The sequence below is a fragment of the Stigmatopora nigra genome, chromosome 6, assembly GCF_051989575.1.
Source record: "Stigmatopora nigra isolate UIUO_SnigA chromosome 6, RoL_Snig_1.1, whole genome shotgun sequence".
In the NCBI taxonomy this organism is placed as follows: domain Eukaryota; kingdom Metazoa; phylum Chordata; class Actinopteri; order Syngnathiformes; family Syngnathidae; genus Stigmatopora; species Stigmatopora nigra.
In genome coordinates this window covers 7,441,549-7,458,911 of record NC_135513.1, presented here as the reverse complement: position 1 = coordinate 7,458,911, position 17,363 = coordinate 7,441,549, and the positions used below count along the sequence as shown (strand labels likewise).

General features: G+C 38.4%; 3 protein-coding genes and 1 long non-coding RNA gene across 8 annotated transcripts in view; 2 read left to right on the top strand and 2 right to left on the bottom strand.

The window, feature by feature from the left end:
* The window catches only part of pkn1a (protein kinase N1a), a 26,617-nt gene extending 17,058 nt beyond the window's left edge, over positions 1–9,559 (bottom strand). Inside the window, exons 1-2 of one of the 2 annotated variants that reach the window (XM_077718125.1) lie at positions 9,238–9,559; positions 8,927–9,095 (exon numbers count right to left, since the gene is read on the bottom strand). In XM_077718125.1, the coding sequence (XP_077574251.1) occupies positions 8,927–8,947 (21 nt within the window). In that variant the 5' untranslated portion in view covers positions 8,948–9,095; positions 9,238–9,559. Of the gene's footprint in view, positions 1–8,926 lie in introns of both variants that reach the window. The other variant, XM_077718126.1, reaches the window with a different exon arrangement.
* Positions 3,768–14,051, top strand: LOC144197635 (UPF0575 protein C19orf67 homolog). Of its 2 annotated transcripts, none has more exons than XM_077718133.1 (8): positions 3,768–4,049; positions 11,057–11,165; positions 11,390–11,483; positions 11,549–11,675; positions 12,173–12,282; positions 12,494–12,667; positions 12,742–12,879; positions 13,377–14,051. In XM_077718133.1, the coding sequence occupies exons 2-8, from the start codon at positions 11,072–11,074 to the stop codon at positions 13,558–13,560; spliced, it is 921 nt and encodes a 306-aa protein (XP_077574259.1). In that variant the 5' UTR covers positions 3,768–4,049; positions 11,057–11,071; the 3' UTR covers positions 13,561–14,051. The 2 variants fall into 2 exon arrangements, with proteins under 2 accessions (XP_077574259.1, XP_077574257.1); XM_077718131.1 differs by lacking the exon at positions 3,768–4,049 and adding an exon at positions 10,468–10,825.
* On the bottom strand, positions 11,632–14,921 carry LOC144197637 (uncharacterized). Of its 2 annotated transcripts, none has more exons than XR_013326559.1 (3): positions 14,680–14,921; positions 13,462–13,534; positions 11,632–11,976 (listed from the first exon to the last, which is right to left on the bottom strand). It is a non-coding gene; the product is annotated as an uncharacterized LOC144197637 (long non-coding RNA). The 2 variants fall into 2 exon arrangements; XR_013326558.1 differs by lacking the exon at positions 11,632–11,976 and adding an exon at positions 11,988–12,854.
* Positions 14,157–17,362, top strand: LOC144197636 (UPF0575 protein C19orf67 homolog). Of its 2 annotated transcripts, none has more exons than XM_077718135.1 (7): positions 14,157–14,272; positions 14,508–14,625; positions 14,701–14,808; positions 15,437–15,516; positions 16,164–16,349; positions 16,422–16,559; positions 16,630–17,362. In XM_077718135.1, exons 2-7 carry the CDS (start codon positions 14,587–14,589, stop codon positions 16,787–16,789), a joined length of 711 nt encoding a protein of 236 aa, XP_077574261.1. In that variant the 5' UTR covers positions 14,157–14,272; positions 14,508–14,586; the 3' UTR covers positions 16,790–17,362. The 2 variants fall into 2 exon arrangements, with proteins under 2 accessions (XP_077574261.1, XP_077574260.1); XM_077718134.1 differs by having other exon boundaries at positions 14,162–14,272; positions 15,407–15,516.
* Position 17,363: the final 1 nt, after the last annotated feature.

Here is a 17,363-nt window from a genome sequence, read left to right as displayed (position 1 = left end):
GGCTGCTGAGCATTAAAAGGCCAGGTGAGAGGTCGCTCATAGGAATGAGAGGAAAGACATCAGTGTGCCAGAGGACTAGGTTGACATTATAAAAAGATTCAAGGTCCTTTTTGACACCACTGTCACGATTACGAGCACGCAAGTGTTATTTGGTACACCACTTCATGGCAGTTTGCTTTCCGTACGACTCTGGATTTTACATCTGAACCATAGCGATGTTCTAAATAGAAGAGAAAAAAAAGCAGTTGTGGCACTAGCCTGCGGACACGTTGCAGCCTGATAGCAAGTCACGCTAAATGTGCGCGAGACAGCAAGGGTGAATGAAGGATGAGGCTGGAATCATATAAGGGGAGATGCAGCAAGATTATTTGCAGAGAACTTGAGTATGAACTGAAGCTGCTCCATACATAAATAAAAATAGAATATGAAACATGAAGCAAATGAATATATCATTTTGAATTGTAACAGTCTCAAAACTAAATAAAGTAGGCAAGCACAAGTCTCACCAGAATTATCTTTATAGGCAAATGATGTTAGAAACCCTCAAGGCATTTGTCTCTGGTATCTAGAGTAACTCTCGCATTACAACAAACAATCCACGACAAGTAAAGTTCATGTTTACGTAGAAACTGTACTGAGAACCAATTATGCTTGAACAAGAATAAAAAGTGGACAAATAAGTGTGTTGTCTCATGTGCCCAGAGAGGTTTTTAGTGGTTGGGAACCAGTGACAAAAAAAGGCCTTCCCTAAGATAATGAAGCTATTATCCCAGTTTATGCATGAAAGTGCAAAAACACTGCCAACATTTAAAACTGACATGGTTGTTGTTTACCTTTGTGCTGCAGAATCTCCTGACCATCATATTATTATTATTATTTTTTTTTTACCACTGCAAGCATTTGCATAAATCCCTGGACTTCATGATGAAAATATAGCAGAAAAGTATAGTATATAAAACTCTATTCTGACTTCTGGTAGTACCAGGACCTATTTTTAATTCGATATACTACCAGTGACAGTCCACGTCAGCTGATGAAAACAATCACATAGCGTGTAACTTCAGTTATGTAATTATTTCACAAAACCTTCATGGCAAGCACTTCCAATCAGACGAGTTTTTCTTGAAGAACCAGTCAAGCGCGTGTGTCATATCAAGTTAATACAACCATGTGAGGTCCTAGATAGGAAACATTCCAAGTTGCAAAATACCACAGCCTTCTGTAACATCCGGCATTTTATTTTGAAATTCCCGTGATAGAGTTGCTCTGCCATTAGTTAATAACTGGGTGGAGGCCACTAGAAGAGCATGTGCTGGACCGTCTGACCAAAAGCCCTTGTTATTATAATTTGTTTTTCATTATGAGCCCAAGAAGAAGCGTGCTGTTATGAATATATTTACGAAATTGGAATGAATTAAAGATCTTACATGCAAAATGTGTTTCTACTCAAGGAAAATCCAAGTTACAAAACCACTTCTGGAACAAAATATTTTTGTAAGTAGGGGTACAACTGTATTAATCTTGGTAAATATGCGAGGCAGGGAGGATCCTGGGAGGATTCACTTCATGCATATTTCTGTTTTTGACAGGTTGTTTTAGGTACGTCAACAACAAATGACCAGTGTGTGTGTGTGTGTGTGTGTGTGTGTGTGTGTGTGTGTGTGTGTGTGTGCTCGCAAGCGTTTTCAACACATCATTACAGGGCCAGGTTCAGCACACCAAATGAAGTGTGTCAAAGTGTATGTGCATGAGCAAAATGGCAGCAAAAACACAATGTGTGGATGAGTTTGCATAAGGAGTAACAATCATGTTACATCAATTCTGTTTAATCCTTGAAAGTGTTCCTGTTTAATTCTGATAAAAGCACGGCGCTTCACAAAACATGACCATTTCATTTAGAACACATTTTCCGTGTCACTGTTCTGTGGAAACAGCATTGAGGCAAATACACTGTATGTCAAGGCTCTTTGTTAAAATAGTGGTTTAAGGTTCATCATTTTATGGGATGACCTCAGGTTTTATAAGGTATTACGGGTTGACTGCGTTACTCACTGCTGCTGAGCGGAAGCTCCAATTTCATTAAACAACAAAGGAAAAACTATTTCAGTCCATTACCTAAAAGCCTTATATTATTTGACAGTAAATGACCTGATATTTATCCCTCGAGTCTCGTTACAGCTTTAAAAAAACAGATTAAAAAACTGGATGAGTGAATATGACATTTACATGAACTCTTTCAGCGATGACAGACGTCCGACTGTAGCAATTTTTTTTTTATCATTGGGCTTTGAATTTTAATTCATCCCGATTAGAATTGCAACTCCAATTGTGAATTGGGGGGGGGGGGGGTTTGGAGCTAATGAACATTCCATCAGCAGCAATGGCAGCCAAGATGTTGAAAAAAACATTTACCAGAATATAACACGCTCTGCTTTGGAAGGTATCGGGAAAAAGAATGTTGCAATTCATCAAGTGTCGAAACACAAGGAAAAAATTGATTGGACAAGGTTTTGAGCAAGGAACATTATATAAATTAAGATGAATGTAAATGATTGTCTTGCAATTGAACATTTTCTAAGGACACTGTCATAGAAACCTGGTGATTGTAAAGAACAACCAGGTGTGTGGTCGGTTTTATACAAATCTGCAGTGCGGTCATGCAGCTGCACCAGAGAAGCCCAGCACACATTCTTCTCTAGCGATATCGTATATGTTTGACAAATAAACCTGAGTGCAGAAGGTTTTCGTAATACAGACTAGACTGAGGGCTTACTAAAACAACTTTAGCCAATAGATAAGTACTTTGTATACTGTACAGGTTTCTCCTTTCCCTTACCACATAAAAAAATAAATACATATATTTCAAAGGGTATTTTTATAAAGCAAGTGTGAATGAGGTGATTCTTGTAGGTTATCTTATTTAAGCGACATACAGCACTGCAGCGTACTAGCACAAATGTTTGGGTAATATAACCATATTTAGTCTTCAAGTGTTGTTTGCAGGACCAACAGGCACTTTTCTTTAAATTATCCCCCAGTGTACGATGGCTCTTGTGGTTCAGTTCTTGTGGGTAAACAAAGGGTGACTAGAGCACCAAGGGTGGGGGTGTGGAAGGCAATAGTTTGAAGAGGAGAGAATTACAGGGAGAAATACAAGGTAGGGGGGACGATAACACGAGCAAAATGGTAGTGAATGCTTCTGGAAAAGGTGCATTGATATATGTATTAGCTGAATATTGGATTTAAAATCCATCATTTATGTGTGACTGGTGGCCATACAAACACTGCTTTGTTTATGTCAACAGGCCTTGACTTTCTAGTCTCCCTTTGGGAATATTGGACAAAGACAAACCAGCAACAGCTGAAAAGAAGAGTTTGTATCTGTGCTATGTTCAACTGCTGAATTTTGTCAAAGAAACAGGTGGCAGGAAAGGGTGGCCTTTTTTCTGATTTGATGCTTAGAGAATCTCTGCTGGATTTAGATGATGTCATATTAAAGAAAATAACTCACTGCCATTATTATCTTTATGGTCTTATTCATGTTTTGACAGAAATATTAGCTTGACTAAGAATGCTGTGATTATTTAGTGAAAAAAATGTGGTTTGTTTTTCGTGTTTATTAAGCCATCCTTAATTTTGCAGAGCAATGCCATGTTAGACAATGAGCTCATGAGGGATGTAGAGTAAGTGGTGTTTAAAGTAAGGCAAAAAGCTTTGAAGTTCATCCTTAATGATGTCAGATTCAACTCGGAAATCTCAAGATGAGCAAGATCACTTTGATCTTTCGCAAAAGCCTCAGTTTGGAATTTTCATTTAACTCCTACCAGGATTAGATTTAATGGCTAAGCATTGTTTTACCACAGAGCTACTTTTCACCAAGATGCACGTGCTCTCAAATTAACAACTAAGCTTGGTGTTCTAGGAAAGCGTGCCTTGTTTATCCTGTTAAGGTTGAACACTGTTTTGTCCAAGAACTGTTTACCAGCCAGCCTCCAGCCGGGGGGCAACACAAATCACCAAGGCACGAGTAAGAGGATGATCAAGTAAAGGTGAGAGATAGTCCTTGTTCGCTATTGCTGAGATGATAAATGGCTAATTATTCTGGGTCCAGCAAAGAGAGGGTCAATGCGTAAACTGGATAAGAGCAATGGTGCTGGAATCAATGCATGTGGCCCTGGGCGCTGCCATAATGAGGGGGTGTCAAGGGTCAAGGTATGTCAGGGTGCAAGGCTGCTGGAGTTGACAAGTGAAGCCTGGCCCCACATGAAAATGGAAATTTGGAAATAATACTGTCTGATGACATTAAATGAAAGTGCCTTGACCTGGATGTTATGTCTTTGGAAGAGCACTAAAAAAGTGTTATGTTAAGACCAACCTTATGTATACATGAGCATCTATGTGTATGTATGTGTATTCATGTATATGTATGTGTATGTATGTATGTATATACGCATGTGTGTGTACGTGTATGTGTGCATATTTGTATTCTTCACAGTCTTGCTACTATGACAGTGAAGAGAAAACATAGTTGGTTGGCGGGTGAGGGTGTGGTTGCCAACCCTCAGTAAAAGGATGGGGGAAATGAACTGGCAGTGAACTAAATGTGATCTAGGTTGCGGGTGTCAGACAATACATGCTATTGTACTGCTGAAGCTGCAGAGCGCTGTCGGCATCGGCATAATGCCCTTTAGACACTCTACCCTCCACCCTCGGGGCCGAGGCCATGTGAGCCTCACAGGACAACCCCCATGGAATTAATACCATACTCTGAAAAGTACTGGTGTCAACGGATTGCCTTTATACGAGGAATGGAGTGTAAAGTTAACTCATCTTCCGCCCAATCACGGCTATCAACCAAGAGTGATTTATGTGTAAGTGTATGTCCTTGCTCATTGTAAAGTAGAAAATCAGACATTAATTTTCTGTTATGAGACTGATGGAATAATTTTTTGGGATGTCCCCAACCTGAAACTGAGTCGACGCATATCAGTAACAACAACAAAAATAGATCTTGAAAGGTCAATTAATGAATTTAACAGTGCAAATAAAACTGAAGTTCTTAACTCTACTTCTAAAACTAATCAACACATTTTAAATCCTCAGAAAATTACACCAAAGATTTTTGCCATTGAACACCTCAAATAGTTTAATATAATGTTGCCTACCTTATATTACACCACAAAAATCCATATGGTGCTGGCCAATTTAGGTAGGTCCTATAGCTTCACCTATCTTTGCAACACACCAAGTAATGGAGTCGAATGGATCCAATTGTACATTTTTGAAACAGGGCTTTGTATACTAAGATATATCTGCATAATCAAGACAAAAGCAATTACAACATCTATGAGTCCAAATCATGTAAGTAAATACGTAATAAATTCTTTTGATACCTATAAATAACAAAAGAAGCAGTTAGAAGAGTCAATATTAAGGTAAAATATTGTGCTTTAGGTATAAGAAGAAAAACAGATTTAAGAAATGACATCAGATGATTCGATGGGACTACACTGTCTTGTTTTACTGGATGTCTGTCATAGCAATGAATGAAAATGTGATCTCCTTTTGTCTTCAAGTGCTGTTACTTGAAACTTTTCTGTGGAATATGCATGCATGTTTGCCTGCAGGGCAGTGAGGTCAGAGAGAAAAAATGGCTGTGTGCATTTCTGACTACTTATGTCATGGTATGTCCTTGTAGGGCTTACTCTGTGCATTCCCCAGGGGATTCTACATTTGTGCGAACATCGACCATGCGAAACATCAGACACGAAACAAAGTGGCTGTAAATCCATCGTCTCCCCTCAAACACTATCACTAAACTTGATGAAGGGGGTGTTTAATAGTATGTTCCAGTGGGGCAAACAAATACTCTCCCATGGGAATAGTGCAGCCAGCCATGTTGAAACATCCTAGTAGAAAATGGCATCATACCGAACAGCCAAATCGGATGGAACCATTTATTCAATGGAAAAAAAATATGGCCGTGGGTTGACAGATTTCACTATCAATCAAATTTAAAAGAACATAAATAAAAGGGAAAACCAGCAGCCTTTTTTTACTATTGGCGATATGAACCAAAATAAGGGTTCTGTTTACAAAACATTTTACTCTTACTTAATTTTCTGGCTTCACAATGGAAGCTACAAATGAATGACCTTGACCCTTAGTGGGTTAGTAGGTCAAAATGGCATTATACTAACATTTTTCCAACACTGTGGTCTTTCAGCAGACCAGGTGTAATGTAAAAATGACATTCTATATGCATTTCAGGAAATCTGTCTGACCTAAAGACACCACAGCATCAAAGCAAGCATAAGGACCACCTCAAATGGAAAAGTCGGCAAATTGAAATCTGTCTCATTTTTACTACCTCTCGCAGCACATGTTTGACACATGGGCTCCTGATGCAAATAAAAACAAGGAACGCCATCATCATCTCCTCTGGAAGAATTGCCTCACATCCAAAGTTGCAGAAAGCCATTGGACCACAAATTGATGACTAAAAGTAATGTGTTATATGTAATGAAAACCAAAATGAATTATGAAGTTACATCCAAGTAAAAAACAACAACAATAACAACAAAATTCTCAAATGGTGGAAGTTCCTAATGCTATGAAGAAAACATTTCTCAAACCCATGGTAGCCCAGGGGCCATTAATGATCTCACTTCTCCCCAAATGAAGAACTTTAACTGAATTTAGGATGTCACCAGAATTTAACAGACATGTCCTTGTCTCCCAGTCATGAAATTCTGCTAACAAACTGCAAGTAAACAATCTCTCAAACAAGCTGTGAGATAATCCACCCCTCATTTAATTTCATAGTCCACCAACTGACTATTATCTAGTCATCAAATCGAAACCCCATTCACTGGCCCTAATGCAATGCTGGCATGTATCCTGCTTGACTACTTCAGAGAATGACTAAAATTTCCTGTTACTGGACCAAGAATGGATGATTGCCACAGACGTACAAACACATAGGACTGCGACGTCAGCTGTGTGACAATTATAGCTATACTGAATGACTTTTCTATTCTTAAACCGTAACCGTGAACACATACCTGTATATGGCAATTTCAAAACTTAGTGGAATGAAAGAATGTGGAAGAGTTCCATTTGCAGCATTTCAAAAGTACCTTGTTCACATTTTGCAAAACTCAAACACAAGCAAAGTTAGACCTGGGTGATAAAACTACAACGATAATTATCATCAAATATTTTTTTGTTATCAATAAATTCAAATTGCAAGCAGACTGTTTGTTTTCGAAAGGCTAAAAATAGTCTGCATGGAAATATTGTGGCCTAAACAGAATACCAATTGTCTGAAAGTATTGTTATTAAAAGGATAGCAAGATGTTTGTAAATTTAGAATCTTGCCCTATTGCATCAAAAACTGCAAGTGACCTCCTGTAAAAAAAAAAAAAAAAAGGCCACTTCCCGTTAATTTGGGTCACTTTACGGGCATTTCCTTGTTAACTCATTGACGACTCTGGACATTCAATGCATTTTGCCTAGGAGAGGCTGGCAGACAGCCAAACGTGTGCACCTGCTTCCAAATGAATGATTCCCATTCTTACAAATGACCGCCAGACCTCTCAGTGGAAACTGATTGGACATTTAATCCCGTCAATGGCACTGAAACATGAGTGCACACAGCCCGTCCTATTCTGTATGACATTTTTTTTAAGTGTTAATGGGGGGGGGGGGGCACACACGAATGAAGTTATGCTTTATTCATTCATTCTTTCACTCATTTCCTGAACCACTTACCCTCAAACGGTTTGCGGAGGGGGCTGGAGCCATCCCAGCTAAAACCAGGGCCCAGGCAGGGGACACCCTGAATTGCTGGTTTTATTATTTGTATTGACAATTCAATGTACAATTTCATGTATTTATTAAACATGTATGAAAACAATAACATTTACATGATAATGACAATATAATGACATCCACATATCCTCCTGACTACCAGTAGTTCAAATGTGTCCTCTGTGAAGGACATTTGTAAACCTAAATATCACCCACCCAGTGCATCCAATCGCATTAACTCCTTGTGTACTCTATAGAGGGCATTCAGAGCTTTCCAATGATACCAGATTAGTTTTGCAGTATTCCAATTACTTCACATAGATTGGGGAATTTCAAAATAAATGTGATTGGACAACATTTTTTTTCTCTGGCAGGAAGATATACACTTGGACACAAAATGTTGGCTCACCATTAATATTGTGGACTACAATTCAGCGGTCCTAAACCCTTTTTCCCTAGATGCTTGAACGACATCCACAACGGCAAAAAAAACTAGTCCCAAGCATAATAGCAATTATTTATTATCATTATAACAACTTTTCTCATTTCAAGTAGGAGGGTGAGATTGAAAATGTCAATATTTATTACTCTGATGGACCGGCACCAGGTGGATCATGGACCGCTACTGATCACCAGACCGGTGGTTGGAGACCCTGGACTATATGACCCAAGAAGTGATGCCCACTTATATGGACACCAGGTTCTTATGGTGTTACCTTAAAAAGTAATTTGGCATATAAGGGATTGCGTTTTGTTATTATTATTATAACTATTATTATTACCATTATTATTATTATTACTACCAAAAATAGCCACTTGCCCTTCAAAAGCTTAAAATGAGTCCCCACTTATCTTGAGTGGGCGTAGTAGTCTGGTAGAAAGGCGAGTGGGGCTTGAGTCATCAAAAAATCCAGAATACATTTTATTAGGAATGCAAAAGTCATTCCGGAATAGTACAACCCTTTACCAGAAGAAAACTGCAGTATCTTAGTCATTCTACCAGGTGGTGTAAAGTTATTGGCAAGCCGCCACATTCAAATGCAAACTATGACTTAAAACAAAAAACAGCAAGCTGAGCTAACAAGTAGAACAAAGCAAGGATCGTGCAACTTACTTGTATTGAGTCGTTGGCCATCGCGGTGCCTGTCGCCGTCACCCCGCCGGCCAACCTGTGCTCATGTGGGGCTTCTCCTCTCCGGTTCGGCCGGTCGCCAACGCCGCCGATGAGCTCCGAAACAATGGCACGCGATGATGGATGTTGCCTCAACTTTGTTCTCAACTGCCTGTTGACACAAAGGCGGTGAAGAGGTAATCCTCGCCTGGGTGTGGACCAACCCTTTCCGTTGTTTCACCGAGCTGCTCCTTTTGCGTAAGTATTGAACAAAATCCCCCCCAAAAATACACTGATAAAAACACACTGGCTACCTTTCAATCAATCAAATCGAACCAGGAGTAGGTTAGATCCACAACGGCAGCTGGCAACAATGAACCCCGCGAAAGGAAGGAAGCGGGGGAAGAAAAGAAAGCCTGCCCCTCACGCACGGCAGCGGTTTTGTCTCGCCACTGTTCGATCGGAAGCCAAAACTACGGCGATCTTGGAGGAAAAAAATCGCGACTGAAACCGGCCTTTGCGTGTTTGCTGGGAGGGAGAGAGAGCGCGTGCTGACGGTAAGGTAACATCCGCGTCGCGTCAAACACGCCTCGCTCTCTCGCTCGCAAGCTCCCTTCCTCGGATCACGTGACACCCAGGACACCGCCTGTCAGCCCATTACGCGCACGGCCCCGCCCATGCAAGAATAGTGTCACGTGACCAACAAACTGCTTGGTTGCCAAGTCAACCGTAACGCATTATGTGATGTAAACCAACTGCAAAATCTACTTTGAGAAAAGCATCCCCCTAAAAACAAAACATAACTCCAGGAAGTGACCCAAGAATGTCATAAACTCAACAGGAAATGAATGTACAGAATGCTAAGGTATCAGGATCAACCAATTTGTACCCAATTTTTTGCCCCGGTGTAATATTGTTTTGTGACATATATCAGAGGAGTCCTGGTGGTGAGTGGTTAGCTCGTTGGCCTCACAGCTCTGGGTTCCTAGGTTCAAATCCTTATCCATCCACTTGTGTGGACTTTGCATGTTACCCGGGGCTGTGTGGGTTTTCCCCGGGTACTCTGGTTTCCTCCCACATGCCAAAAACATGCATGGTAAGCTGATTGGTTACCCAAGAGGCAATTTAGAGTTGTCAACCAGCCTACTCGGCATAGTATTGGACTGTGGAAAATAATGGAGTACCTGGGGAAAACCCATGGAAGCCCGGGGAGGACATGCAAACTCCACACAGTAAATTGGAATGTAACCCTTGATTTTAGAACTGTAAAGCCGACGTTCTAACCACTCTTTCACCGGGCCCTACTATCGTTTTTTTTTTTCGGTATATAAAAAATAATTTTCTCATTTATACACCCAAAAATTTACAGTTATTTTGCCATTTATTTTGCAAAATGATTGATTACATGTGTCCTGCGATTGGCTGGCTACGGATTCAGGGTGTCCCCTACTGGCGCTCTAGCACCCCCTGCAACTCTTGTGAAAATAGAATTTTTGAATTAATGTATTATTATTGTGTGCTTCATGCTTAATGTGAATGTCAATACATTAATAAAGCATTAATAAAACTATGGGAATAAAACATAAACACACCCTGCTTATGGTCCTCAATAACACATTAATTTTTAATAATTTCCTTTTGTATAATACTAATTCATTGGTTGCCATTGACGGTACTAAACGTCCAACCTATTTTAAGTACTATTCATTTTTGCAAAGTATAGAAATATGTTTCATTGTAATTTGGGTTATTTTTATGTAAGCGTCATAGAAGTTAATATAGTTTTTAAAAACCCAAATGAATTCATACAACGAATTTGTGGAGTTCATTACCTATGAACTTTCACCCCGCTCAACTGAAGTTGACTTTTTCAGTCCTCCCAGCTTCACCGATTTTGTAATGGTAAGCATCAATTACAATTTAAACTTTTTGTTTACAAGTTGTTCAATTTGAGGGCGTAAACATAAAATGTACCTGCCCAGTTTTAACTGAATTTTAATTGTGTTTTTTTCTAGTTTTCGCGAGCATTAAGTTGTAATTACAAGAGTGCCTTCTTACCAGTTAGCATAGCCTTATCCTTGTATGAGTCTGTTTAAATATAAAAAGGGGCTTTAACAAGGAGACACTTTTCAGGAAAACGTTACGAAAATGTCAAGGGAAACTTCGGACATTGAAGATATTTTGACCGAACCTTTGCCAGGAACGTCGATTCAAGAAATCTTGCAAGTGGCCCTCAATGAGGGTGAGTAAGCGACCCGGAGACCCCCATAAATCCCTTCACATTTTCCACTTATTCAATCACCGTCGTTTTAAACGGCCCTGCATTATCTATTGGAAGACGTGTAACCAACTCCTTATACAATTTAAACTTTAAACTAACTATTCTTCCAACTAGAACGCAGTTGGTCTTCGTAATAGTATTAGTAGTAGTAATTGTAGTATTGTTAAAGAACACTTTCTTTTCAGAGGTTTTATCGCCCCCATGTGGCCATTTGTCGCCAAGTTTCTACAACGTCACCTGCTCACCCATGACGCCTCCTCCTGACTTGGAACTCCAAGGGTAATGGATTTCCCTAAATAAAATGCACAAGAAAGAAATATAATTGCATCTTTTTATGTATTCAGTTGCAGTCACAAATATGAGAACAGAGAACTTCTAGTTGGAGTTTTGAGGAGTTTCATCAATGCATGTCAGCCTTATTTTCACTTCCTGGAATCTACTGGCAGATATGTATTGTCTCATGAAAATAAGGTACCCAATTTTAATCTTTTAAGTGTATTCACACATCACATCCCAGTCAACTTATTGCTCCCATTATTAATGATTGCAATTCCCCTTATTAATCAATAATAAACCGTACAAATGAAACGTGACAACATGAAATGGGCAACATGCGATTGTTATTTTACAAAAAAAAAAACATACTTAAAAAAATCCCATACAAAAGTTGGTATAAAATAATGATAAAAAAAATGTATCAAAATGTATAAATTAACATGTGATGTCCTGAGTTTCTCAGGACTTCTCAGGACTCTTCTCTCTCTTTCTTCTTCTGAAATTGCAAGAGTGAATACATCATTACTGTAAATTCTGGACAATAATTTGCTATCGTATTGAGTGGTAGAGTTGCTTAACCAAATAAAATAAGCAAGAGTTGTGGAGGAAATAAAGTACATTTGAGTCTTTAATAAAAATCATGTATAACTGTTTCAAAAATGATATTCACTTGTATGTTTGTTTGTGTTCAGCATAAGCAGCTGTTGGAGTTATCTCAGGAAATGTGTAACAAACTGGAATGCCTCATGCTGAAATTTGCCTCCCAAGAACTCATCACTTTAGATGAGAGCGATCCCCAAAAGTAAATACACTCACAGTCACAATAATATTAGCACATTTAAAGAATTCTCATCATTCTCACAATTCAAAATGAAGTGAACAATAAGTTTTTCCAATGCTTGCCATACCTTAACTAACCACTAACTATTTTACCCCTTTTTCCATCTGACTAGTACCTATTTATTCATGTTGACTATATATATATTTACTGTATTCCCCTTTCTTTTCCTCAGCATGTGTCACTTTCGAATGGGTCACCTAAAAGTGAAAAGACTGAAGCTAAGAGTGACATCATTTCGCTACTGTAAACCCACACCTTACTTAACGAGGGTGAACACGGGCATATTCAAGCGCATGCGATGGAACGTCGAGCCCTACGAAAGAGCAAATAATACAGCTTGTAAATAGTAAGGCTCACTTCATTATTCCTCACTTTTGCATTATTATTAAATAATTTTGAAAATTGCTTCCCCCCTCCCAGCTACTTCATGTGCTATGAGGATTTTCCCAATCCCCACACAGACACTGAACATTTAGGTTTCAAAGCAGTTCAAATATGGTCCATTGGTCAGTGGGTGCAGTTGAAGCCAGACCCTGACATGGAAAGCATTTGTGACTGGTAAAATCTCTCTTTATTTAATATTTCAGAATATAAGACATGTATCTTTTGTATGGCTATAGCCAAACTTCAGTTATCTACTTGAATACAATACGGCATGTGTCAAAGTGGCGGCCCGGGGGCCAAATCTGGCCCACTGCATCATTTTGTGTGCCCCGGGAAACTAAATCATGAGTGCTGACTTTCTGTTTTAGGATCAAATTAAAATGAAGAGTATAGATGTATATTACATTTCCTGATTTTCCCCCTTTTTAAATTAATAATTGTAATTTTTTAATAATTTGTTTCTGTGTTTTTAGGTCAAAAATCATTTTGTAAAACCTAAAAATATATTTTTAAAAAAAAGCTATAATAAATGTTTTCAATCTATAAAAACGGAATATTCAAAGCTTTTAATCCATTTCTTAAAAAAAGTAATCTAAATATTATATCTAAAATGGTCCAGCCCACATGAAACCAAGTTGACTTCAAAGCGGCCCGCGAACATTTTGTTTCAGGGTGCTGTGTGACGTTCCCGAGGGCACCTATAAGAAGCTACTGGATTTGGGCATAAAAGAGCCATCTAGCAGCGAAGCCACTGACCTCCTGTTGCAGCTGCTGGAGTCCGAGGAGAACCTTTCATTTGACTGGTCTCAGTTAAGCAGTCCTCTGAATTCTGAGGAGGAGATAATGCAGTTATAGATGAGAACAAGCATGGACTGCTGGTTAGCGTTTTGCACAAATTGAATTTCTGGGTCCTCGTCGAGCAGGACTCGCTTTGTTGTTTGTATTGGCCTTCGTTCTGGGCTCAATGGTGCTTAGCTTTGGATTTGTTTGATATGTGTTACAGTTGGGAACATTTTGTCTTTTATGTGTTGAAAATGTTGATATTTTGCACTGCTTTCAATGTTGTTTGTCCACTACTGCATTTGAATTTGTTGTTTTAATTCAAATTGTATGTGAACATATGGGGTTTGCTGTTTAAAAACATGTTTCACTCTTTTTTTAACCCGACAGTGGTAGATATCCAATCCATTTAAACTTAATTCACAGTAGAAAGATGATAAGAGCCACGGTTGGATTTATTTCATTGTCAATGACAGTAAAAGAGTTGGTGTTAAGTTTTGTATTTTTGTAAATGGAAAAAAATGTTGCAAAAATTTAATAAAAAAAACAAAAACAACATAAACCCACTTTGAACCTTGCCTTATATGTAAATAATAATGGAATAAGGAATTGGACCCTTGGCAAAGAAAGAAAATTTCAAACATTTACCGGTAACAGTTTTGTGATGTCATTTGTCTTTGATATTATCAAAGAATGAAAGCGCTTATCAACTCCCACTCACCACTTAATAGGTCAGTCACCAGATGAACAAAAAATAAGGACAATGCTGACACATGAGACACTTATGGTATGTAAGAATGACTTAAAATATGTATTATTATTTAGCTTTAGTTTGGTATGCAGTCATAATGGAATTTAATGCCTTTATTTTAATTATAACCACATATAATGGTTCTACTTTCATCAATTTAACACGATTTGGAGAGGAAATTGTCAAACATACGATTTTGAATCTACTTATTTAAATGAATGCAGCTTCTAGTAGCAGTCTTTTCTCATTAATTCAATATATTCCAACCAAGGAATGATCACAGATACCCTGAAAAAAAGCCTTTTGGGAATGTCAACACATGACGGCAGGCTGTCAACCTTCCACCCAAAATGTCAATGCAAGTGCAATATAACTTCACAGGCTCAGCGGTGAGTAAACCGCAGCCAGTTAAAACGTTTTCACATTTTGTGTGTCAATGATACCTTAAATGATTTCATTTCCAGCAACCGGGAGTTGTGGTGGCTGCGTTGAGAAGTTTCACCTTTGCTTGTCAGCCCTACTTAAACTTTCTGGAATCCACAGCCAGAACCAAGAAGATGCCCTCTGAAATGGTACAAAACACACTAACCAAAATGTAATTGACTGAAGGCCCCCTTTCAGCCCTCATATTCACATTTGTACCAAAAACACAAAGAAAATGGACAAAAAAGTCATTCATTTCTGACTAAAAAATTCACATAATTATTGCATTTAAAACAAAAAAGCTACAAATTCAACATCGCCAAACGCCAAAAGTTATCAACCAGTTTTTTTGGAAAAATTATGCTTTTTTTTCTAAAATTTGACAAAAAAAGTTTGTCATATGTTTTCAATTCGTACAAAAACTTTCCCAATCAAACTCTTTAATTGTAAATTTGGAGCTGCCAAAAAAAATACATTGCCATTAAATATATTTTGACAAACATTTTTTTTAATTGCCCCAAAATAACCAGCAAAGTTAACAGGAAGGGTTGGGAATGCCCTAAAAGTAACTAAGAACATTCACATTCACTCCAATCACTTTCAAATTGGATTGGAAGTACAACACTGTCAATTACATTTAATTACTTATTCCCTATTAATTTGTGTCTAAAATGTATTTTCCTGTGTCTCTATTCTCACCCACTTGCTACTACATTATTTTATGTAATCTAATCTGTTTGTGTGCAGTCTTTGCAGCTCATAAAGTTCTCTCAGCAGATGTGTGACACATTGGAACACCTGGTGCTGTCATTCGCCGACAAAAATGTCCTCACTTTGGATGAATCAGAGCCTGACAAGTATGTTTCGCACACTATTATCATACTTTACATTATATTGCCACCAATGAAAGAAGAGCTTTGAATTCATTCACTTTTCCCTCTTATCCTGAATATTCGACATAATTGGTGATAAAACACTTTCAGATTCGATCATGAATTACCAAAAAATAGTCAGTGTTATTTTAACTCCTGTTTTTTTTTAGGTTGAAATGAAACTTGTTGACTTTTTCAGAATATAAGCCAGAAGAGGCCTCCATCTTTGGGAAGGCATTTTTAATGTATTTAATCAAAAACAAAGAACAAGCATTCATTAAAAGTAACAAATGTTAAATAGAGGGAAAACAGGCTAAAATAGCACGGCAGGCTCACAGTTCTGATGTCGAGAGTTCGATTCCAGGTGGGTTTTCACTGTTTGAAGTCAGGCGTGGGGTGGATTTCTTTGGGTACTCTGGTTTCATTCCTGGTGATAAAACTTTGATGAGAATGACTTCATATTGTTAAAGTGGATGGCACTTTTAAATGAGATTTTCAGTTTTTGCTGTGCCTTGAGATTTTTTCGATTGCAAAAAAGTAGTATGCCACAGTTTAAAAAATAAAAGGGGGGCTGGTTTTAACTAGCATAATCTTTCCCACATCAGTCAGCATAAATAGCATCCCATCCCCAGCATGTCTCACTTTTGCGTCGGCCACATCCAACTGGATCGACCAAAGCTGAGTGTGACTGCATTCCGCTACTGCAAGCTTACACCTTACCTGGCGAGGGTGAACACTGGCGTGTTCAAGCGTATGCGCTGGAACGTAAAAGGACTCGATGGGGCAAAGGACAGAGAGGGCAAACCCATCACTGACTAGTGAGTTTTACCTTCTCCATTATTTGTTTTTTGGTTCCTCCTCATACAAACACTGATTTTTTTACCTTTTAGCTACTATCTGTGCTGTGAGGATGTTCCCAAAGTGCACACAGACGCCGAACAGTCTGATTTGGCAATGGTTCGGATGTGGTCCATTGGTCGGTGGGTGCAGGTGAAGCCTGATCCTAAAACTGATGACTTCTTTGACTGGTAAATAAACAGTACATTGTTACATATAATTCAGAATTGAAATGTATTGTCAAGTGACTCTTGCCTTCAGGGCACTGTGTGAAGTTCCGGAAGGTGCCTTTCAGAAGCTTCTGATCATGGGCAGTCAAGAGCCGTCAAGCTGCAAAGCCACAAACCGTCTTCTGCAGCTGCTGTCAATGCCAGTCAAAACCGTCAAGGGAACCAATTGCAGCGATGGAAGGAAGATTTGAACATGGAGGCTTGCATATATAACCTGGTATGACAATCAAAATGGTCAGTTGAAGTTTGACATTTTTTTTATGGAAAGTGTTGGAATTGGCATTGGTAGAATTTGATGTGGATTTTCTTTATTAATTGGTCAAATGTTAAAAGAATATTCAATCTCTTTTCTTAATCATGTACAGCTCAATGGCCTCCATTAACACTGCTTTGAAATATAGTTGAAACTTCTAAAGACATTTCAATTGATAAGAGAATACTATATGTATATACAGATACTCATGTATAGTAACTCTTTTCTATACATGTACTTCTAATTTTCATAAACTGTTAACTGTCATATATAGACTTACTCTTTGGATACTGGTTAGATTTTTGTCAATAAAAGTTTGAGGCTGGTGAATCGAGGTTTTATTTACCTACAAGAATCTTTGCCTTGAAATAACTACAATCACAGATTTCTGGCCCTGGAAAATAAAGGGGAAAAAGTACATGGCAGCCCAATGCAATTAACTGGGAAGATTGCATTTAAACATTTACAACAGATGTTATTTGCTTCTTTCAATAAATTAAATCCCACACAAG

What these genes read in the sequence shown, in the direction of transcription:
- LOC144197635 (XM_077718131.1), top strand. Translation starts at nt 10,721, where the DNA reads ATGAATTCATACAACGAATTTGTGGAGTTCATTACCTATGAACTTTCA. An exon ending in TATTGTCTCATGAAAATAAG is followed by an intron (nt 11,676 to 12,172) that starts GTACCCAATTTT and finishes GTTTGTGTTCAG; the next exon opens with CATAAGCAGCTGTTGGAGTT. An exon ending in ATGGAAAGCATTTGTGACTG is followed by an intron (nt 12,880 to 13,376) that starts GTAAAATCTCTC and finishes ATTTTGTTTCAG; the next exon opens with GGTGCTGTGTGACGTTCCCG.
- LOC144197636 (XM_077718134.1), top strand. Translation starts at nt 14,587, where the DNA reads ATGTCAATGCAAGTGCAATATAACTTCACAGGCTCAGCG. An exon ending in ATAACTTCACAGGCTCAGCG is followed by an intron (nt 14,626 to 14,700) that starts GTGAGTAAACCG and finishes TTTCATTTCCAG; the next exon opens with CAACCGGGAGTTGTGGTGGC. An exon ending in GATGAATCAGAGCCTGACAA is followed by an intron (nt 15,517 to 16,163) that starts GTATGTTTCGCA and finishes TCCCATCCCCAG; the next exon opens with CATGTCTCACTTTTGCGTCG.